General features: G+C 49.4%; 1 protein-coding gene across 2 annotated transcripts in view; it reads right to left on the reverse strand.

The window, feature by feature from the left end:
• The window catches only part of LOC106538803 (uncharacterized), a 51681-nt gene that overhangs the window by 16414 nt on the left and 12136 nt on the right, over positions 1-23131 (reverse strand). For both annotated transcript variants that reach the window (XM_087711366.1, XM_087711365.1), the window contains exons 3-7: positions 22119-22191; positions 13389-13474; positions 10289-10382; positions 8465-8572; positions 4554-5225 (exon numbers count right to left, since the gene is read on the reverse strand). In XM_087711366.1, coding sequence (XP_087567492.1) covers positions 4554-5225; positions 8465-8572; positions 10289-10382; positions 13389-13474; positions 22119-22191 — 1033 coding nt within the window. The remainder of the gene's footprint in view (positions 1-4553; positions 5226-8464; positions 8573-10288; positions 10383-13388; positions 13475-22118; positions 22192-23131) is intronic.

Consider the following 23131-nt stretch of genomic DNA (forward strand, 5'->3'; position numbering starts at 1 on the left):
TCACCTCATGGCTGCTGCTGTGTGGCAATATTTTTTGGGGAGGGCTTATTTTAGTGCATGCGCTCAAAAGCCCGATTGGTCTTATTATCCGGAGAGGTTTTATTTTCAGGGAAACAGGGTAGGGTTGGCAGAAGCTGGGACAAGTAATGGGAGCTCACTCTGTTACAATGCTAGGGATTCGAACCACCAACTTTCTGATCGACAAGCTCAGCATCGTAGCTACTGAGCCACCACGTCCCTTTCGGATATTAGGAACCTTTAAAATGGCAAGATTTACTATACTGGGTGAGAGTCCTTCAATCCTTAGCGAAATAAGTTTTAAATACAAATATAAGGACTTAATACTTTGGGGGAGGGGGGAATAAATAGCCCTAGGGGGATTAGAACTTCGGAAAAGTTACAAACCGACTAAGAATCCACATGGATTTGAAAGAAGATTCTGAAGCCAATTAAATATGAATCTTTCCTATGGGGAACGGCTGTTGTTTTGAATACTTTAAAAACAAACGACAAAACAAAACAAAACAAAATGGCATCTTAAAAATCAGACAGTAGACGGAATCAGGAGGAACTGAATAGTACAATTAAAGAAGAAAAACATTTAAAATTTGACTTACTAATACAGAATGGAAACAATACTTTTAACGCTGGACATATTGAAGGATATTTGTGAACAATGGGCCCAGGTTTCCTGAGAAATTCATTTTTAAGGGTCTGCTTCTATAGACAAGACTGTATTTAAAAAAAAGAGGTTATGGAAGAGGAGGAAGTGTGACCTGACAAGATTAATGTCATTGTTCCAATCAATGAATTCAGAGAAGTCAGGACTCTTGACACTTGGGTTAGGTTCAGAAAGTCCTTTATTGAGTGCATCCTATCGGCAGTTAGGAAGGTGAAGCTAGCTCTAAATAATTTCCCCGCTTAGGGATAGTTAAAAGAATAGGATTCTCCCCTCCCCTGTGATAGTGATAGATTTTATTTTCCTGGGCTCCAAGATCACCGCAGATGGGGACTGCAGCCAAAAAATTAAAAGACGTTTGCTCCTGGGGAGGAAAGCTATGGCAAATCTAGACAGCATACTAAAAAGCAGAGACATCACCCTGCCAACAAAAGTGTGTATAATCAAGGCTACGGTTTTCCCAGGTGCAATGTATAGCTGTGAAAGTTAGACCATAAGAAAGGCTGAGCGCCAAAGAATTGAGGAAGTTCAGGAACGGACTTCCGGGTTGTCCATTGGGCCATTTTTCACCCTCTGGAGGCTTTAGGAGGCTTCCCTAAAGCCTCCGGAAGGCAAAAAACAGCCAAAAATCAAGGCCGAAAATCAGCTGGCCAGCTTGAGCTGACAGGGCAATGCCTCCCGTGCCCTCAGAAATGGCTCCGTGTGCCACCTGTGGCATGCATGCCATGGGTTCTACATCATGGCTCTAGGACATTATTTGAGGAGAGGTAACTGTCAAGATTATTAAAAATAAAAGGAAGGAAAATTAAAAGTTCAAGATTGTTAAAAGGAAGGAATATAAAATTGTTTTACTTAATCAAGTTTAAATTGATATTTTGTTAGTTCCAGTAACCCTTAGTGGACTATAGTATCATAGGTGAAACCACTGCCTGCAAAACTCTCATCTTTCCAAGTGGTTAAAACTACTCCAACGTACTCTGCATGGAACGGCCTGTTGTGGCTCGCCAGATTCAGACAGTGAGGAGGTTGGGGAGGATGATGGGCCAGTCCTGGAGTCTGGGGAAGGCTCTGATGAGGGCTCTGCGTCGGAGGCAGAGATGGGGTTAAGGCCATCTGGTAGTTATTTGCTGCCTCCGGAGCCTGACATCAGCGAGGCAGAAGAACAGCGTGAGCCTGTTCCCAGTGTGCGCATGCGCAGAGCTGCCAGGAGGTAAGAACAATTTAAAAAACAGGGTCGACTTGGGAGTAAGGCTTGGAGATGATTGGCCCTTCCCATAAGACATAAAAGAGGAGCAAATTGGACGTGAGCTTTTGCAGGAAGCAATTTGTTCTTTTGATCGGTTCAAGCTTTGAAAAATTCTGTTTGACTCTGTGCTAAGTTTGGCCTTTCTCTTCACTTGGCAATTAGGTCTCTGGCAGCATTCCCAGGGAGATAAGGAAGCCTAGTCCAGAACACCGCCTTCAAAGACCACTGCAATGGTGGAAAATGCCAGTTTTTCACTTGATACTAGCTATTATAACTATATGACACCTACCTTGAAGATCCTGAATTAGCTACCAGTAATTTTTCAGGTGCAATTCAAAAATGCTAGCAGCTTGGCAACCTGGCCTCTGCATTAATGGAACAGCTTTTCTCCAGAACGGAGACTCCCTCATTCCTGAAGCTTTTAGAGACCAAACTCTTCCAGAAAAATTTCAGAGAATGACTGTTCACCATTTTTACCCAGACATGATTTAGCAACAATGGAAGACAACACTTGCAGCTCAGAATTGATATGAGGGGTCCTTGATGATCTCTGAGCTTGGTTGTTTTCTTGCAGATGTTTCATTACCAAACTAGGTAACATCATCAATGCTGTAAAGTATGCATTATTTAGTATTAGCCACTAATTCTACTCTAGTATGCTGCCAGAAGCGAAAGATTTGATGGCAGAAGGAAGGAAGGAAGGAAGGAAGGAAGGAAGGAGTTTCAGCAATGGGTTTTGAGTGGGGAGGGAGGGAGGGAGTCTCCAAACAAGCATGCCCAAAGCTGAAATGCAAAATATCAAGACCATTCACCAGAGGTAGCCTGGCTATGCCATGGTGAAATTATTAGTCCTCTAAAAAAATAAACATAAAAGCAAGGTTTCCCAACCTTGGTAACTTTAAGACATGTGGACCAGTGATGGGATTCAATTTTTTTTACTACTGGTTCTGTGGGCGTGGCTTGGCGGGCTTGACAGCGGAAGGATACTGTAAAATCTCCATTCCCTCCCCACCCCATTAACCTGCTTTCCAGCTCCCCTTCTCCTGTGCAGGGCAACAGAGGAAGACCCAGCCAATCAGCTGGGACTCGGGAGGCAGAGAATAGATGGGGGGCGGAGCCAGCCAGAGTTGGTATTTGCCAATTCTCCAAACTACTCAAACTTTCTGCGACCGGTTCTCCAGAACTGGCTAAATGCCACCTCTGATGTGGACCTCAAATCCCAGAATTCCCCAGCCAGCACGTCACAAGGGAAAACCACCGCTGGAGAAAACCGCCTCTTGTGAATTTGGGGAGTCGGAAGTCCACGAGTCTTAAAAGTTGCCGAGGTTGGGAAACCGGCATAAAGGAGCTAAGCAGTGGTCTGAAGAATGCTTTTTTTTTTTTAAAGTTCGTTTCATTCGTTAGCTCTATTAGAAAGAAAAGGTTATGTTTTCTGCCAATTCGACATTAATTGCTCAGTTCTAATATTCTATCGACTTTTGCTTTATGCTCCGCGTATTTCCCTATCTCCGAGGGCATGTCTTTCATAAGAACATTTAAACACAGGTAGTCCTTGACTTGCAACACATTTACTGACCGTTCAAAAGTTACAACGGCACTGAAAAAAAGTGACTTACGACCGTTTTTCACAGTCACGACCTTTGTAGCATCCCCACGATCGTTGTGATCAACATTCAGATGCTTGGCCACTGCTTCATACATATGACGGCTGCTGTGTCCCAGCATATGACGGTTGCTGTGTGATCAACGTTTGCAAAGCCAAGGGGGAAGCCAGATTCATTTAACAACCTTGGTGACTTAACTTATCCAACTACAGTGAGTCATTTAACCACTGTGGCAAGAAAGGCTGCAAAACGGGGCACAAACTTGCTTTTTAAAAAAGCAACGAAACTTAAGACTTATATACCGCTTCACACGGCTTTACTGTGAAGTAAAGAGGTTTACAGAGTCAGCATGTTGCTCCCCCACAAAAATAGGGAGTCCTCATTTTACCAACCTTGGAAGGACAGAAGGCTAAGTCAACCTGGAGCCAGTCATGATCAAACTGCCAAATTGCTGGCAGCCGGCAGTCAGCAGAAGTAGCCTGCAGTACTGCACTCTAACCACTACGCCCCCACGGCTCTTAGGTTCAGGCCTGCAGCCATCTTTTCTTTTGGATCTTTGGCCTGCCACTCTTTCTATTATTCTACTCTTCATCTTCTATTGTGGGAAAATGGGACGGGGGATTGTACAGAGTTAGAAGATATGTAGCCATAACAAAATTCTTTCTAGAAAGCCAAGGTCATCCTTTGTCTTTGCACCTCTGCACCTGACCGGAATTAGATGGGTGGACCTGCCAGCATGGCAGTGGAAGATTGGACCATGTAATGGACTTGAGGGTGTGGGGGCAAGATTTTGAACTTTCAACTGGGTGGGGGGAAACCAGGAAGCTTTCAGATTTGGGTTTTCCCAGATGTGCCAACATGTCTCTCTTAATAAGTTGGAACTTTTGAGGAATGCTTTGCCTCTGATTTACTTTTGGATGCTATTTGGAACCCTGACATTATGTTTCACTTAACAAGAAATTTCGGGCTCAATCGTGCTGAGGGCCGCCTGCAAAATGCACCAGTCCATTCGTCACAGACTCACCTCTGCGCATTAACTGTCGTGAGGAAAACCTCTTGAAGGTGTGGAGTCTCCGGTGCCGAGACAAGTTGGATTGCCACTTGAACAACTTGCCACACTCGGGACATTGGTAAGCTCTCTCATCGCTGTGGACTTTCACGTGTTCAGCGAGTCCTGACGGGCTACTTTTAACGACACCGCATTTAAAGCAGGTGTATTCCCCTTTCATTTGGCAGCCAGATTTTCTCGTCCCGGCTCTTCTCACTCGTTTGTTGGGATCGTCCGGTGGAAGGTGAATCTTCTGGTGATTCTCAAAATACGCCCGGCCTCGGTATGTTTTCCCACATTCAAGACACTTGAACAGCTCTTTTGCTTCGTGGCGTTTCATATGTCTTAGCAGATCTGAGTAATAGTAAGTTTTGTGTCCACATTCAGGACAGGCGTGCTTCTTCTCTGGTGGGTAATATTTGTTTTTTTTCTTAACAGTTTTTCTCCGACGCCGGGGGCATTTCTTCTTCTGCCCCTCTTCCTGCTGCTTTGCGCCCCGTGGTTTCTCGGGATCAAGCGGGGAAGACTCCGGATTCAAGGAAGTGGTGCCCCAGGATTCCTCTTCTTGCAGGGCATCAAAGTCATCTTCTGTCTCTGAATCGGCCTGCTGGAAAGTCTCTATTTTGATCTCCCCTATGATTCTTCCACCTGGTGCCGAAGGGCGGGAGAAAACGCGAGAAGTCACTTTCCAGGGACTGTACAATGCGAGTTTGTTTCAGCCGAACAGCGAGGTGAAATGGCGCCAGGCAAACTTTGGCAATGAATTCATTCGCACGTGTGGGACGGGCGGGGAAGGAAGCGAAGCGTACAAGAACACAAGCGAGCGATCAGATGAGGAGACCCGAACTCATTCAGTGGTGGGATTCAAATAATTTAACAACCGGTTTCTCTGCCCTAATGATCAGCTGGGTAGGCGTGGCTGGGGTGGGCATGTGACTGGATGGCTGTGGCCAACTCAGCGTCGAGGGACATTTTGCCTCACCTGGCCTTTCGTGACTGTGGGGAACGGTCGTAAATGGTCATATCCCTTTTTTTCAATGCCACTGTAACTTTGAATGGTCACTAAGTGAACTGTTGCAAGTCAAGGATTACCTGTACAAAAATACAAAAAGCTTCTTTGCTTGCAAAAAGCTGCCCTAAATTCCAATCATTGGATTAGAAATCATTAGATTAGGAATACACACTGGAACCCAAACCATTCTGTCTTGAATACCTTCCTTTCGATCAGCAATACCTGCAGCTACAAATCAAGCAGGGCGCCTTGAGGAATTGAAATAATTAAAATGCAACGATAACTATCAGCAGCCGACTCTTGCTCACCAAGTGAAGCCCTTTAGCAGAGAGGTCATTTAAGCTCTCCAGAAAGTGGGTGGGCACGGTTGAGCTACACAATGCCAAGTTCTGTCTATCTACGCAGTATATAGGGGACCCAGGTTCAAGTCTCCGCCCTCCCAAGATTGTCAGGATCATAATAAGATTAGTGCATGCCACAGATATCTGTTGTGGCCCAGCAGGAGCCGTTGGAGCTGCAAACAGACTCCGACAGCGAGGGTCCCTATAAGTCGGCTCTGGAAGATGTGGAGGACCCTGGACAGGGTTCAGACTCCGAGCAGGGACCAGAGAGGCTGGTTGGCCACCAGGAAGCGCCTAAGGCATGGAGCAGCGGTGAAAGCCAGTTTGTCCCTGACGTCAGGCCCTGGAGCAGTGGGGAGGAGCTAAGGGAGTTGGTCCCGGACGCCAGGCAAAGACGGGTAGATAAGCGCCGACAGCAACTACGGAGATACAGAAGATAATTGGGGCCAGGTGGTTGTGATTAGGCTCCTCCCAAGAGAGTATATAAGAAGAGACTTTGGGAGGGGGCTGTTTGCAGGATACAACTAATATACTAAAGCTGGAGAAGCTCTTGTGTGTATTTCTTATCTGTGGAAGTGTGGGTTGCTGCCAAAGTCTTGTCGGTGTGCTAATTTACTGTGACTAAATTGTCTAGCAGTAATCTTGTGTCAGCGTGACTCACCGTACGGAGGGGGGTCAGAACAGATATCTAAATAAACTTCAAGCCTTATGATCGTGAGAGAAAACTAAAATGAATTGAAGGATCCACACCAGTGGTAGGATTCAATTTTTCTTTAGTACCGGTTCTGTGAGCGTGGCAGGGGGAGGATACTATAAAATCTGCATTCTCACCAAACTCCAGGGGAAAGTTACTGCAAAATCTCCATTTCCTCCCGATCAGCTGGGACTCGGGAGGCAGAGAATAGATGGGGGCGGGGCCAATCAGAGGTGGTATTTATTGGTTCTCTGAACTACTCAAAATTTCCGTTACCGGTTCTCCAGAACGGGTCAGAACCTGCTGAATACCACCTCTGATCCACACCTCTACCTCCTATTTTTTAAAATCTTGCTATCAGTGAGCAATCATGTGCCTTGGCCACTCCGAAGCAATGAGACTCGTATCCCAAAGGTGGACAGGAAAGTCCAGTTGCCTCTTGAAAAAAAAAAGTCCCTTTGGGACAACCCAAAAGTTCACTGAAGAATTCCCATAGACAAGAGACTCCTGTGCTCAGGGAACTGATGAAGCACCCTTTCCCAGCCAGGAGAAGCAATCCTTAGCTCCATTTGCACCACTTAAAGATACCAGCTGGTCTCATTTACCTCACAAGATATCCTAAGGAAATCATCCAGATTTAAGGAAAGATCACATGCCCCCAGAAAGGCAGTAAAAAAACCAGCCAGTGTGCCAAGCTTGCACCCTGCCTCTTGGAAGTACACCCCAAAAGGACAGTGCCAGGAACCACTAAAGCAGTGTAAAAAGCTTTTAAAAGCCCCTAATAAAAGTATCAGCCAAGGGGGGAAAAAAACCTCCAGAGAAACTGCTCTGGCTAGTTGGGGGGTACTGCCAAGAACCATTAACTGCTGTTACAATGTAACAAGGCTTAACCCAGAGGCAGTTTTGGGAAACACTTAAAAGATAAACAGGATTAGACTAGAAACAACACAGAAAGACACAACAGCCTCCTTCCTGGTTTCCTGACAGGATTAACCCTGTAAAGTGGGGAAAACAAAAGGCTGTTGGAAGGAGATTTCTTCCAACAGCCGGTTCACCCAACTGCTCAGAGAGTTAACAAAACGGTTCTCTTGAACCGATGAGAACCGGCTGAATCCTACCACTGAAGTCATTGGTAGCCTCACGTGGCAATGAACAAGGACACACATTCCATTTTGCAGCTACTAAGAGTGTTGGACGAGCAGGCACAAAAACAGCCAGAGAATTGGTTGATGCCTGGGGAATGGGGCCCCTTGTCAGTCAATTGAGTGCTGATTTACCATAACTGTATCAGGTACTTAGGAGGCATCCGCTTGGCAGCACAAGGAAACAACAGCCAATGATTCTCAACAGTTGGCCATCAGCACACCAATCAACAACTAAAAAGCCCCACGCAACCAGGCACCATATAAATACCATACGGAGAAGAACCCCACTGGAGAGAAGTTCCCAGTGGATAAGTTCAGGAAGCTTGGAAGACTAAACCTCTGGTCCCGGTAACCAACCCAGATTGGATCCTGCCATTCATTCACAGCCGTAATATTCCCAGGGATGTATCTTGAATTTATACATTGTTTTCCTTTTTTTAAACTTGCATCACTGTGGAATACCCCTAGGACAAGGGTGCTGAGATCTGGCCCGTGTGGCTGGCCTGGCCCACGGTGCCTCTGCTAGCCAAAACAGGGGGTTGGAGGTTGCTCATCCAAATTTGGACTGAAGATGGCTGCAGCACCTACAGATGTTGGCTTGACACCATAAAACAAGACTTTAAGTGATGAGATATTTCTTCCGCTCTCCATCATGGTCAGTTGTTAAGCAGACACGCACACACCTATACACTTACCAAATAGGGCATCAGGAATTTGGGCCCCGGCTTCAGGCCTTTCCTGGAAGGTGGCTTGTGGTTGATCAGTCTGGGGGTTGAGTTCGGGTGTAGGAACCAGGAGTCCCTCTTGGGTGGAAATATATGAAACAGACAAAGAGAACAAACAGATAGGGAGTCAGGATAAGTGAGAATAATTCTCCTCCCGTCTGAAAAGGTTTTAAGATTCCTGGCCTAAAAGAGTCCTGTGCTTGGGGAAGCCCAAGCTAGATGGGGCTCCTCTAAGTCTCTGACGTGACCCGACAAATGTGTGCACGACAAAAACCGCGATGTCATCAATGCGATGTCATCAACGCAGTAACAACAGCGCGGCGGCAGAAGTGTGATTTAAGTTAAGGTAAGGTTTAGGTTTAGAGCGCGCTTCTGTCGCCGCGCTGTTGTCACCGCGCTTCAGAGCTCATTCGTCGGCACGCTTTAGAACTCACGGTTTTGTCACCGCGGTTTAGTCGGGTGCGCTTTTGTCGTTCGCCCTTTTGTCGGTGAACCAGTCTCTGGAATACTAGACAACCAATTCTAGAATTAATGACGCACCAATCATGGTTAAAAACGATACAGGTAGCCCTTGACTTACAACGGTTTGTTTCGTGACCTTTCAAAGTTACAACAGCAATCAATGAAGGAAGACAACAAAGCCCCAAAATAGTAGTTAGGGAGAATTAACACATATTTATGTATCCAAGTGGTTTAAACTTACTAGAGGTAATCAGCCAATATAGCAGACAGAGGAATAAGATAAGAGGGTTAAGAATGGTGAAATGCAAATGAAATATAATAGAAGGGGAAACGATATAAGGTGAGCGACATCAATTGGCAATTGCTATTAGAAAGAACAGGAAGCTCCTGTTCGTATTGTATTGTGTAAATGTGGTGTATGTCTAAGGTTTGTGTATGTGTATTTGATATGTTTGTAAATAAAAATTTTTTAAAAGTTGTTATGTGATCCCCTTTTGCGACCTCCGGACAAGCAAAGTCAATGGGGAAGCCAGATTCACTTAAAAACGAGTTACTAACTTATCAACGGCAGTGATTCACTTAACAATCGCGGCTAGCAGGGTTGTAAATCGGGGCAAAACTCACTTCACAAATGTCTCCCTTAACAACGGAGGTTCTGGGCTCAATTGTGGTCGCACGTCAAGGACTCCTTGTACTGTCAAGACACTTTGAAACTGGAATGCCCCAAATTCCAAACTGGCACTAGTTTATCAGAGCCCTTCAATATACAGAAACGGCATATGGGTAGTCCTTATCTTATGACCATAATAGAGCCGGACTATCATGGTCATAAATCTGGTTGTACAACCATGGCCAGAATGGAATGGGACAACTTGCCACGGCCAATTCAGCACAGGACAACGCACCGTGGGACAATTCAGTAATTCAATGTAACGATCAAAAATAATTTAAAAGTTATTTTTAATTTCTGTCATTCACATTTCATTTTGTCCCTTCTTCGGCACCCTTTAACGATTCCACTTCACCATTTCTTCAATATTAGCGTAACTCTTGTCCCGTGTCAAGTTGGCTGCGGCAAATATGGTTTAATACAGTTTCTCGACCGCAGCAACTTTTAAGAGGGATGGACTTCAATCGTGCTGGCTGGGGAATTCTGGGATTTGAAGTCACCACTTCTTAAAAATTACTGAGGTTGGTAAACACTGGCTTAAGTTCCACCCCGACACACTTCTCAATGCATCCAGCCACTTTAAAATATTGGCTTGCTGTCAGTTGTGTGAACTCGTGGAAAGCAAACATGGGCCTGAGTATAAAACGATGGAAGATACTCACCCACAGCAATGGAGCTGCTGCCACTCCCACGCATGACTTCCCAGTGGATGGGCTTCTGATCGAGACCTAACTCCTCCTTCACACGTGCAGGTTCCTGAAAGAGGGAGGAAAGCCAGGTTCACTTCTCTCCAGCATCTCTTAAAAAGACACATTTGGCCCAGGATTTGGTCTTCTAACCAATGTGGGACTGACAATTAAGAGAGCAATTTCAATTTCACCCAGAAGCAGAGCCAGTGTGTAACATTAATAACAGAATTGGAATGGGATCTTGGAGATCTGCTAGTCCAACCCCCTGCTCAGGCAGGAAACTCTATACCAGTGATGGCTAACTGCTGTGGCCCAGCAGAAGCCGTTGGAGCTGCCGATGGACTCCGACAGCGAGGACCACTATGAGTCTGCTAAGGAAGATGTGGAGGACACTGGGCAGGATTCAGACCAGAGAGGCTGGTTGGCCACCAGGAGGCGCCTGAGGCATGGAGCAGTGGGGAAGATCAAAGTGAGTTTGTTCCTGACGCCAGGCAACGTAGGGAGGAAAAACGGAGGCAGCAGTTACGGAGACAGACTCATAAGAGATAATCAAGCCCGGATGGTTGTGGCTTGGCCCCTCCCAAGAGAGTATATAAGAAGAGACTTTGGGAGGAGTCCTTTTGCAGGACACAACCGTTTGTAACAATCTGGGGAAGCTCTTGTCTGCATTGTCTGTTGGGAGTCTGGATTGCTGCCAACGTCTTGCCAGTGAGTCGTGTCTGGGCTTTCAGCCAACAGGATTATAATTGCTGTGAATAAAGAGTGGCAAACACCTAAGCCTGTGTCTGCGTTCATTACCGGATGGAGGGGGGGCAGAACAGCTAACCTTTTACGTCACCGCGTGCCAACAGGCGTGCCGGAAATGACACGCAAAACCAGCCCACCTAGACCGTGTGGCCTTGCCGGCCTTCGCACACGTAGGAGCGCCAAAACCCGGAAGAGCATCGTTCCAGCACGCATGTGCGTGCCGGTACCCAAACTTCGGGTTTCCAGCACGTGCCTGACGAACAGCTGTCCATCATGCATGTGCTTGACGGAAACCCAGAAGTTCAGATGCCAGCACGCACATGTGCACCAGAATGATGCTCTTCCAGATTTAGTCGCTCCTGCATGCGTGAAGGCCGCATGGGGTGGCTCGGTGTGTTGCTTCCAGCACGCATGCCACAGGTTCGGCACCACGGCCCTATATCATTTCATACAAATGGTTGTCTAGTCTCTTCTTAAAAACTTCCAGTGTTGGAGCATTCACAACTTCTGGAGTCACGTCATTCCGCAGTTGATCAGTTGCTTCTTGTTCTGCCCTCAGGTGCCTTGGAGAATAGTTTGACTCCCTCTTCTTTGTGGCAACCCCTGTGATATTGGAACACTACTATCATGTCCTCCCCGTTGAGATTCGCACCCTCACCACCGTCCAGACCTTCCGCACAGCCCTCAAGACCTGGCTATCCCGTCAGGCCTGGGGACGCTAAGGTGGCACAGTGGTTAAATGCAGCACTGCAGGCTACTGCTAGATCAGCAGGTCAGCGGTTCAAATCTCACCGGCTCAGGGTTGACTCAGCCTTCCATCCTTCCGAGGTGGGTAAAATGAGGACCCAGATTGTTGGGGGCAATATGCTGGCTCTCTGTAAACCGCTTAGAGAGGCCTGAAAGGCCTATGAAGCGGTATATAAGTCTACTGCTATTGCTATTGCTATTGGGGATAAGTTTCTAATTCATCCCACCCGAGTGTTGAATGCTGAATGAAAGTTGTGTTTTTTATTGTTTATTTTAGTCACATATTGTTTTTGTTTTATATTGCACTCCCCCTTTCCCTACGAATGTAAGCCGCCCTGAGTCCCCTCAGGGAAAAGGGCAGCCTATAAATCCCAATAAATACAAATACAAATGTCTCCCCTAGTCCTTCTTTCTATTAAACTAGACATACCCAGTTCCTGCAACAGTTCTTCATATGTTTTAGTCTCCAGTCCCCTAATCATCTTTGTTGCTCTTCTCTGCACTCCTTCTAGAGTCTCCACATCTTTTTTTACATCGTGGTGACCGAAACTAAATGCAGTATTCCAAGTGTGGCCTTCCCAAGGCCTTATAAAGTGGCATTAACATTTCACGTGATCTTGATTCTATCCCTCTATTTATGCAGCCTAGAACTGTGTTGGCTTTTTTGGCAGCTGCTGCACACTGCTGGCTCATATTTAAATGGTCCAAGATCCCTCTCACAGTTACTACTATTAAGCAAGGTGCCACATATACTGTACCTGCGCCTTTTGTTTTTCTTGCCTAAGTGTAGAACCTTACTTTTTTTCACCATTGAATTTCATTTACTTAGAACTTTTTAGAAGAGCATGACGTATCAGGACTTTCCTTCGTTAAACAGGGCATGGGCATGGCCAACGTGGGACACATCCGGCCTGCGAGTTTGACAGCCCTGTTCTAGAATCAGTTTAACATAGCTTTATTTTTTTTAGAGATCACCTCGGCTGCCAGATTGTTTACGAAATGGAAATTTATGCTCTAGTGAGCTTTAGCAGAGCGTGCCAAATGATTTAAAGACCATTGTCTTTTCAGGAAAAGACACAGCTGGCATATCGACCAAAATGGACAAATGATGATTTTGGTTATTGTTTTCAGTCTGGGAGACAAAATAATTCTGACTTAAGAAGCATCTTCAAACTTGGTACCCCCCGCTTCATTTGGAAAGGGATGACCAAATTCAGAATATCTAACTCCTTTCTTCAATGGTGAGTCATCATCGCGAGAGCCTCCACTTTGTTTTAAGGCAGAGGTGGAGAATGATGGCCCCTTTATGACAGGAGGATTTCAACTCACAGAATTCCTCAGCCAGAATTCCTCAATGGGAATTGAAGTCCACAAGTCATAAAAAGGCCATCGTTCTCCACCTCCATTTTAAGACGAGTCTTGGTTCCCTTTTTGTCATTATCAACATTAATAATTCTCATTAATTAGCAAATCCATAAATCACCTTTTCATTTTTTCCCCATTTTCAGCCAAAATTCCATCTCCCCCCCCCCCCGCTCCCCCAGGCAGTTGGTAAAATCCATTCTGAGAGTCTACACACCTCAGTGGTTCCAGTCGCAGCCATTTCCAGTCCAGCTGATGATGGGGGGGCTACAGTTGAGTTCCTTGTGGGTGTCATTTCACTGGCTGTGAAGGAATAGGAATAGGAATAAGTTTATTTATAGGCTGCCCTTTTCCCTGAGGGGACTCAGGGCGGCTAACAACTTATAGGGAGGGGATACAAACAGTAACATATAACATAACACATAATTAAAAAGTAAACAACATTCATTCAACATTCGGGTGGGGGCGGATCAAATCTTTACCCCCAGGCCTGGCGGGATAGCCAGTTCTTGAGGGCTGCGCGGAAGGTCTGAAGGGTGGTGAGGGTACGAATCTCCACGGGGAGATCGTTCCAGAGGGTCGGAGCTGCCACTGAAAAGGCTCTCCTCCGCGTAGTAGCCAGCTGGCACTGGCTGGCAGATGGCACTCGGAGGAGGCCTAATCTATGAGATCTAATCGGTCTCGAGGAGGTAATCGGCAGGAGGCGGTCTCCCAAGTACCCAGATCCATTACCATGAAGGGCTTTATAGGTGGTAAGAAGCACCTTGAAGCGCACCCGGAGATCAACAGGTAGCCAGCGCAGCTCGCGGAGGATAGGTGTTATGTGGGTGAACCGAGGTGCACCCACAATCACTCGCGCGGCCGCATTCTGGACTAGCTGAAGTCGCTGGATGCTCTTCAAGGGCAGCCCCATGTAGAGCACGTTGCAGTATGAAGCATAAAAAGAGAAGTAGAGAAAGGGATCCAGGATTTAGTTTTGGCTGCCCTCTTAGTACAGCGGTACATATTAAATTCTCTCGCTCAGGGGTGTCAAACTGGATTTCTTTGAGGGCTGGATCAGCCTCAATCTTTTTTTTTTATAGCAGTTACAAACTTAGTAGCCCACCTCCCTCATTAAGCTTACATTTGATTTTATTTGTAAATTTATTCACCCCTTATTTCGCCATGGGATAGCTCTAGGTTCCCTTCTTCTCCTATCAATACTTTTTAGAATAGAATAACAGAGTTGGAAGGGACCTTGGAGGTCTTCTAGTCCAACCCCCTGCTTAGGCAGGGAACCCTAAACCACTTCAGACAAACGGTTGTCCAACATCTTAAAAACTTCCAGTGATGGAGCATTCACAACTTCTGGAGGAAGTTGCTAATTGTTCTAGGTTCGTCTTCATTCTAGATTGCTTCTCTCCTTGATTAGTTTCCACCCAGGCCGCATGGGATGGCTCAGTGTGTTGCTTCCAGCACACATGCCACAGGTTCGCCACCACGGCCCTATATCATTTCATACAAATGGTTGTCTAGTCTCTTCTTAAAAACTTCCAGTGTTGGAGCATTCACAACTTCTGGAGTCAAGTCATTCCTCAGATTAATTGTTATTTCAGGAAAGTTCTAGGTTGCTTCCCTCCTTGATCAGTTGCTTCTTGTTCTACCCTCAGGTGCCTTGGAGAATAGTTTGACTCCCTCTTCTTTGTGGCAACCCCTGAGATATTGGAAGACTCCTATCATGTCTCCCCTAGTCCTTCTTTCTATTAAACTAGACATACCCAGTTCCTGCAACCGTTCTTCATATTTTTAGTCTCCAGTCCCCTAATCATCTTTGCTGCTCTTCTCTGCACTCTTTCTAGAGTCTCCACATCTTTTCTACATCGTGGTGACCAGAACTGAATGCAGTATTCCAAGTGTGGCCTTACCAAGGTTCTTATAAAGTGGTATTAACACTTCACGTGATCTTGATTCTCTCTCTCTGTTTATGCAGCCTAGAACTGTGTTGGCTTTTTTGGCAGCTGCTGCACACGGATGGCTCATATTTAAATGGTTGTCCACTAGGACTCCAAGATCCCTTTCACAGTTACTACTGTTGAGCAAGGTACCACCTATACTGTACCTGTGCATTTCGTTTTTCTTGCCTAAATGTAGAACCTTACTCTTTTCACCATTGAATTTCATTTTATTAGATAATGCCCAATATTCAAGTTTGTCAAGATCCTTCTGTATCTTGAGCCTATCTTCTGGAGTGTTGGCTATTCCTGCCAGCTTGGTGTCATCTGCAAATTTGATGAGTTCCCCATTTATTCCCTCAGCCAAATCATTGATGAAGATGTTAAAGAGTACTGGGCCTAAAACAGAGCCTTGGGGTACTCCACTGCATACTTCCCTCCATGAAGATGCAATTCCATTGAGGACTACACGTTGAGTGTGGTTGGTCAGCCAGTTACGAATCTATCTGGTGGTGATGCTGTCTAACCCACATTCTTCTACTTTATCTAGTAGTAGGTTAATTAGCAAATCCATAAATTGGCAATCCCACCCCCCAATTTTCAGCAAAAAGACCACAATGGATTTGCTCATCGGGATTATTTTCTTTTCAGTCAATTGGTGCAGACATATTTTGTGCACAACGGGTTTGTGGTCTGGGCATACATCCACCAACAGGCAGATCCGCAAGGAAAAAGGACGTTGGTCTTACCTGAACGTCTATTTTCTGATGGGAGGAGGGAATGGTCACACGTGGGTTTTATCACAGCCTGATTGGTCCAAGACTGAGAGGAAGTCTATAAATACCGGTGCCTGTCCATTGCTAGCCCAGATTCTCGAACAGGAACGGTACAACTGAAAACAAGAAACAACAACACAACAACCCCGGGAAACACCCCCCCCGGGTCCTCCCCTTGGCCCCAACAGACAGAACTCAGGGCGGGTTGTGACCATTCCCTCCTCCCATCAGAAAATAGACGTTCAGGTAAGACCAACGTCCTTTTTCCAGAGTGGGAGGAGGGAATGGTCACACGTGGGACATACCCAAGCTAAGGTCCCAGGGAGGGAGAACAGAAACTCTAGGGCCCAAGGGGAGCCTCCGCTGCCACCCCCTGTAGTACCCTACGACCGAAAGACGCGTCCGCGGACGCAAAAGCATCCAGACGATAATGTCGGATGAACGAGGTCGGAGAGGCCCAGGTAGCCGCCCGGCAGATGTCTTCAAACGGGGCCCTCGTGGTCCACGCAGCCGAGGTCGCCGCGCTCCTGGTAGAGTGCGCCGTGATGCCCGACGGAACTGGCCGCCCTGAGGCCATGTAGGCCTCTGAGATGGCCTGACGCAGCCAACGGCCGATGGTAGCCGAGGACACCCTCGAACCCAGAGCTCCAGGCAGGAAGGAGATGAACAAGGCCTCCGACTTGCGGAAATCCTTGGTCCGCCGGAGGTAGATCCGCAAGGCACGGCGGACATCCAGACGATGCCAAAGACGCTCCCTGTCCGTGGACGGACTTGGGCAGAAGTCGGGCAGGACGATCTCCTGAGCCCTGTGAAAGGGGGTATTTACTTTGGGGACGAATGCCGGGTCAAGGCGAAGGACCACTCTGTCCTGGTGAAAATGACAGAGGTCGTCCTTACAAGACAGGGCGCCCAGCTCGGATATACGCCGGGCGGAAGTGATGGCCACCAGGAAGACCACCTTCAGTGATAAGAAGCGCAAGTGCACCGAGCGGAGAGGTTCAAACGGGGCTCCCGTTAAGGCCTTGAGGACAAGCGGAAGATCCCACGTGGGGAATCTATGAACGGGGGGAGGCCTGAGATTTGCCGCCCCCTTGAGGAACAGCTTGACCAGAGGAGACTGGGAAAGAGAAGAAGAAGACCCCGCCCCCCCCAAGACTGAGGACAGAGCCGCCACTTGGCGACGCAAGGTGTTTTGCGATAGCCCGTCCTCCAGGCCCTTCTGAAGGAAATCCAAGACGTTGGGGATGGTGGCTCTGTCGGGAGAGATGCCCTTGGGGGAGCACCAGCGGACGAACGCTGCCCAGGTGGAGTTATAAATGCGGGTCGTCGAGGGACGACGGGCCGCCTCGATGGTGCGAATGACCCCAGAAGACAGATGAGCCCCCCTTAGAAGCCGCCGTTCAAGAGCCAAACGGTCAGCTGAAGCCACTGAGGCTCTGGGTGAATCAGGGCCCCCTGCCGTAAGACCACCTCCCCTTGCGGGATCCTCCACGGGGAAGTCACCGACAGCTGAACCAGGTCCGCAAACCAGGGTCTCCTGGGCCAAAACGGGGCCACCAGAATGACCAAGGCCCTTTCCGTCACCACCTTCCTGACGGTCCCCGGGATGAGCGGAATGGGGGGAAAGGCATAGAGAAGGCCCGGGGGCCACCGGCTCCTGAGGGCATCCGTGCCCTCCGCCGAGCTGGACTGGAAACGGGAGAAGAAACGCGGGAGTTGTGTGTTCTCGGGAGACGCAAACAGGTCCACCCGGGGGGACCCGAACCGACGACAGATCTCCCGGAACAGCGACGGGTGGAGTTGCCACTCGCCGTTGTCCAGAGTTGCTCGACTGAGCCAGTCCGCCTGGACGTTGGAGAGTCCCGAAATGTGCTCCGCCACCAGAGACTGCAGGTGCTTCTCCGCCCATGACCCCAATCGCAGAGCCTCCAGCCAGAGGGCTCTCGAGTGGGTCCCGCCCTGACGATTGATGTGCGCCTTGGTGGCCACATTGTCCGTCAGGAGGAGAACATGACTCCCTTCCACCGAGGAGCGAAAGTGACTCAGTGCCAGACGTGCGGCCTTCAGCTCCAGCCAATTGATGTTGTGACGGAGGTCCGAGGCCGTCCATCTGCCCTGAGCCATCCGAGAGCCCACCAGGGCCCCCCACCCGAACAGACTCGCGTCCGTGGTGACGGTCACCCTGCTCGGCTCCCAGAACAAACACCCCCGCCGGATGGCCGGGGAGAGCCACCACGCCAGGGATGCACGGACTCCCGCCGAGGTGCGGAGAGTCTGAAGGGAATTGCTCATTCGTCCCCTCTGATAGGGGATAAGCTCCCATTGAAGGGGCCGAAGATGGAGCCTGGCCCACGGGACAATCCCTATGCAAGAGACCATCTTGCCCAATAACTGCGACAGAGAGAGGATGGAAACGGAGCTCTTTGTGCGAACGCTCTCCGCCAGCCGACGAAGGCTTACCTGCCTCTCCTGAGACAGACGCACCTCCCCCAACTTGGAATCTATGACTGTCCCCAGATGCAGAATGCGAGTGGAAGGAGTGAGATGGCTCTTTTCGAAGTTTACCGAGAACCCCAGGGCCTGGAGGCTCCGAACGGTAAGCCGAAGATCTGAGACGGCCTGAGACCGGGAGCCCGCCTGAAGCAAGACATCGTCTAAATAACATTGGAGGCGGACTGGGACTGATCTCAGATGGGCCGCCAGAGCAGCCAGGACCTTTGTGAAGGTCCGCGGGGCCGAGGCCAGGCCGAAGGGAAGAGCCCTGTACTGGTAATGGTAGGACCCGTGGGAGAACCTCAAGAACCGGCGATGAGCGGGCAGGATGGGAATGTGAAGATAGGCCTCCGTGAGATCCACGGAGGCCAGGAAATCGCCTTTCCTGATGCCCTGAAGGATGGACTTGAGCGATGACATTTTGAACCGCCTGTAGACCAGAAACCTGTTCAGGCGCTTGAGGTCTAGAATTGCTCTCCAACCCCCCGTGCTCTTCGGGACCACGAAGAGATTTGAGTAGTGGCCCAGGCCCCGTTCCCCTGCGGGAACCGCCTCCACCGCTTGGATTTCGAGGAGGTGGGCGATCGCCTGACTCATCAGGCGGCGGCGCTCTCGACTCCGGGATGGAGGGAACGACCGAAAGAGATTTGGAGGAGTGGAGAGAAATTCTAACCTGAGCCCGTAACGAACCGTGGCCCGGACCCAGGCATCCGACGTGATCTCGTCCCACCGGTCCGCATAAAGAGCGAGGCGGCCGCCGATGGGATGACTCGGGTTCGAGTCACTTCCCCCTGCGGAAGGGACGGCCGCCTCCCCCACGAAAGGGCCGCCGAGCCTGGCCCTGGAAACGGCTCCTGTCCTGGAAAGGCTGCCCCAAGAACTGCCTGTCAGAAGAGAAAGAAGAGAAGCGCTGGTTATAGCCGAAGTTAGGGGCCCTATACCGTTGCCTACGGAAGGGACGCGACTTGCTCTCGGCCTTCTTAGCCGTGGAGGGGAGGACCTTCTTCTTGTCCTTATCCTCCACGAGGATGCGAGTAAGAGCCTCCCCGAAGAGATCGGGCCCCTTGAAGGGGGCAGCCGCCAAATCCCATTTCGCTTTGTTGTCCATTTGCCAATGGCGCAACCACAGGAGCCTACGGGAGGTGACCGAGGTGGCCAGGGCGCTAGAAGCAAACTTGACCGTGTCCAAGGTCGCGTCAGCTGAGAACTGACACGCTGCCAGAATCTTGACCAGATCCTGATGGATCCGGTCCTCCTGTATGGGAATGCGTGCCTGCAGCTTTTTGAGCCACATGACCGTGGCACGATTAAAGTACGAAGCTGAGGCCGCCGCCTTAATGGCCCACGCTGTGGCGTTGAAGTTCTTCCGCAAAGTAAACTCTGCGCGCTTATCCTCCGGCTTCATCTTATCTGCCGCATCGCCCGACACCACCGGGGAGGAGGACACCAATGCGGCCACAGGGGTGTCAACCGTCGGGAGCTGAATGGCCTGAGCAAAGGTCTGCTCCACATTGTAATGCCGACGGTCGGTACTACCTGGAGAAGAGAAATTGGAAGGTTTAGCCCACTGGTCGGTCAGAACCTCTAGGAACAAGGGAGGGGCAGGGATCTCTTCCTTGTTGGTGGCCGTGGCAGAGAACATGACCATGTCGGGATCCCTTGGGGGGGGCACAGAGGGATCCCCAGTTCCGACCTTGGTGGTGTGCCTCGCCTTATCCAAGAGAACTTTAAACAAGGCGGGCATAAATAGGACCTTGGAAGCCGGCTCCTCCGAAACAGTGGTATTCTCATCATCTGAGAATCCCATCTCCTGGGGCAACTCCCCCCCACCCAGGAAAGAAGCCTCACTGATCATGGAAGGGGAAGAAGCCCGACACTGAGCCCTGTTCAGCCCCCCATGCCTAGAGTAAAGGGAGCCTTTGTCCCGCTGGGCAATGCCCCGAGTGATGGCTGCAGAAATAAGCCTCTTAATCCCTTCAGGGAGATTATCCAGATCCTCCACATCCCCAAAAGTGGAAGCCGGGCCCTGAGGGGCCAACCTTTGGGGGGAACAGGGGCCTCTGGACGTGCCCTCCAGAGGATCATCTATGGGGGATGGAGAACGCCCCCTCCTGGAGAAGGCCTGCGACCTACCAGGGGAGCTGCATGATGAAGCCGGGCTAAAACCCCTAAGTAGAGACCTTTCTGAAATGGGCCTAACAGGGGACCTGGATCTGTCCCTAGATAAAGGCTTGGAGGACTGGGCCTGCCTTTCTGCCCTGGCAAAAGTCCTTTCCAGCGCCCTATGGCGAGCTGCCTCATCCCTGGAGACAGAACTGGAGGGGCGCCTTGAAGAAAGGGATCTTCGAGAGGGAGCCCCCCTCCCCACCTCCTGATCCAAGGCCTCCTCACTCCCAGTAGGGCCTGCCCCTTGTCCCTGGGGAATCTCCGCTCCCTCGTCCATGCCCCACTCACGTGTCTGACGAAAGGAGCAGGAATCGGCCTCCAAAGTCCCACCTGAGACCAGGCCTGAAGCCTGTGGGGAGACCTAGGCTCAAGGCCTCTCACTAGGCCGCACTAGGCCCGTCGATAAGAGCCAGGCCTCACGCACGTGGCAGCCTCCAAAATGGCCACCGGAACTCCGTGCGCGGGAGAAAAGGGCTGGAAATAATCACCAGCAGCCCAGCTAGGCTTTTTCTAGCCGGCTTCACTTTAAAATGAGCAGGGAGAGCCACACGGCACACACACACGCTCTCCTCCCCCTGCTCTTTTGTCCCCAGGCAACACAAACAAAGGAGCCTGCAGCGAGGCCCCCTACGGAGCAATCAGCTGTAAAGCGGGCCGCTCGCTCCTCGAGGCTCGAAGCCACTTGTAACTTTTCTGCTGCAAAAAAAGGCTGCTTTTAAGCAGCTTAAAGGAGCCGCACCCCCGTACCCGGGGACAGGCGAAGGCTCCTGGCCTGCGGGGGGGGAAGACTAGTGCCCCACTGGGCCCTCCCCCAGCCGCCCGAGGCAGAGATCTGTCCCTTGGGGCCACAGCAGATCAATTTAGAATTTAAAGGGATTTAAAGTGCCCAATTAGCCAAATAGGAATCAGATTGCATAGAACTCACCCAAAAGGAGAAAACGAAACAGAATCCTAACAAACTACTCTACAGAACTTGGACCAGACTGAGAGAGAATCTGGGCTAGCAATGGACAGGCACCGGTATTTATAGACTTCCTCTCAGTCTTGGACCAATCAGGCTGTGATAAAACCCACGTGTGACCATTCCCTCCTCCCACTCTGGAAAACAAACAACCCAAGTTGAAAAACAAAGCTACTGAGTTTTATGTACAGGTAGCCCTCGACTTACAACAGTTCATTTAGCGACCATTCAAAGTTACAACGGCACTGAAAAAAGGGAGTTAGGAGGAATTTTTCAGAGTTACAACCTTTGCAGTATCCCGATCGTGTGATCGAAATTCAGGCACTTGGGTTCATACTTATGACCGTTGCAGTGTCCTGGGGTCATGCGATCCCTTCTTGCGACCTTATGACAAGGGAAGTCAATGGGGAAGCCAGGCTCACTTAACAACGGTGTTAAGTGAACCACGGGGATTCATTTAACCAATCTGGCGAAAAAGGTTGTAAAATGGGGGCAAAATGCATTTAACAAACATCTTGCTTAGCGACAGGAATGTGGGGGCCAGTTGTGGTCGTAAGTTGAGGACTGCCTGCAATTCCTTCCCTGACCAACCAATTCCCCACTCCCCCCTTCCAACTGACCTCCAGGGGGGTAGTGCAGCCTCTGCCTCCCCTCAGGCTCCAGGGAACTAACTGAGGACTCTGGCAAAGGAACCTAAAAAGGACAAAGAATGAGCTGTAAATAACGGCCCCTGCTGCATTTCCCCATTTTCTGCTTTTTCAACAATGAAAACGTTACATCAGGATTGCTTAATAAGGACTGGGTGCATTAAAAGCTTCACTTGATTACTGAATTCATCTTTTCCCCAGGTTCACGCAACATTACAGATGTTAATAAGCAAATTTAAAGCTAACCTGTTGTGGCCCAGCAGGAGCCGTTGGAGCTGCCACCAGACTCCGACAGCAAGGGGCCCTATGAGTCGGCTCTGGAGGATGTGGAGGACCTTGGACCCATGGTTCCAACTCCGAGCTGGGCGCAGAGAGGCTGGTTGGCCACCAGGAGGTGCCTGAGCCTTGGACCAGTGGGGAGGAGACAAGGGAGTGTGATCGTGACGTCAGCAGTGAGTTGTTCCTGGATGCCCGGCACTGAAGAGCTAATAGGCGTCAGGAACAGTTGTGCAATTACAGAAGGTAATTGCACTCAACTGGTGGTCATTAGGCTCCTCTCCAGACCATAGCAATAGCAGTAGACTTATATACCGCTTCATAGGGCTTTCAGCCCTCTCTAAGCGGTTTACAGAGTCAGCATATCGCCCCCACAGTCTGGGTCCTCATTTCACCCACCTCTGAAGGATGGAAGGCTGAGTCAACCTTGAGCCGGTGAGATTAGAACCGATGAATTGCAGATAACAGTCAGCTGAAGTGGCTTTCAGTACTGCACCCTAACCACTGCACCACCTCGGCTCCTAAAAGGACTGCTTGTGCACACGCCCTTTTGCAGAAGTCAACGCAGGAACTAATGTTGGAGAACGTTATTGTGAGCTTGGCAGGCTGGATTGCTGCCACGACTTATCTGTGCTGGATTGCTGCTCAAGCTTGTCTGTGCCGGTTTGCTGCCAAGGACCTGTCTTGTCTGTTAATTAAACGCCGTAACT

This window comes from Thamnophis sirtalis, unplaced genomic scaffold (genome assembly GCF_051295495.1).
Source record: "Thamnophis sirtalis isolate CommonGarterSnake01/CBP01778 unplaced genomic scaffold, rThaSir2_p1.2 scaffold_3, whole genome shotgun sequence".
Classification (NCBI taxonomy): Eukaryota; Metazoa; Chordata; class Lepidosauria; order Squamata; family Natricidae; genus Thamnophis; species Thamnophis sirtalis.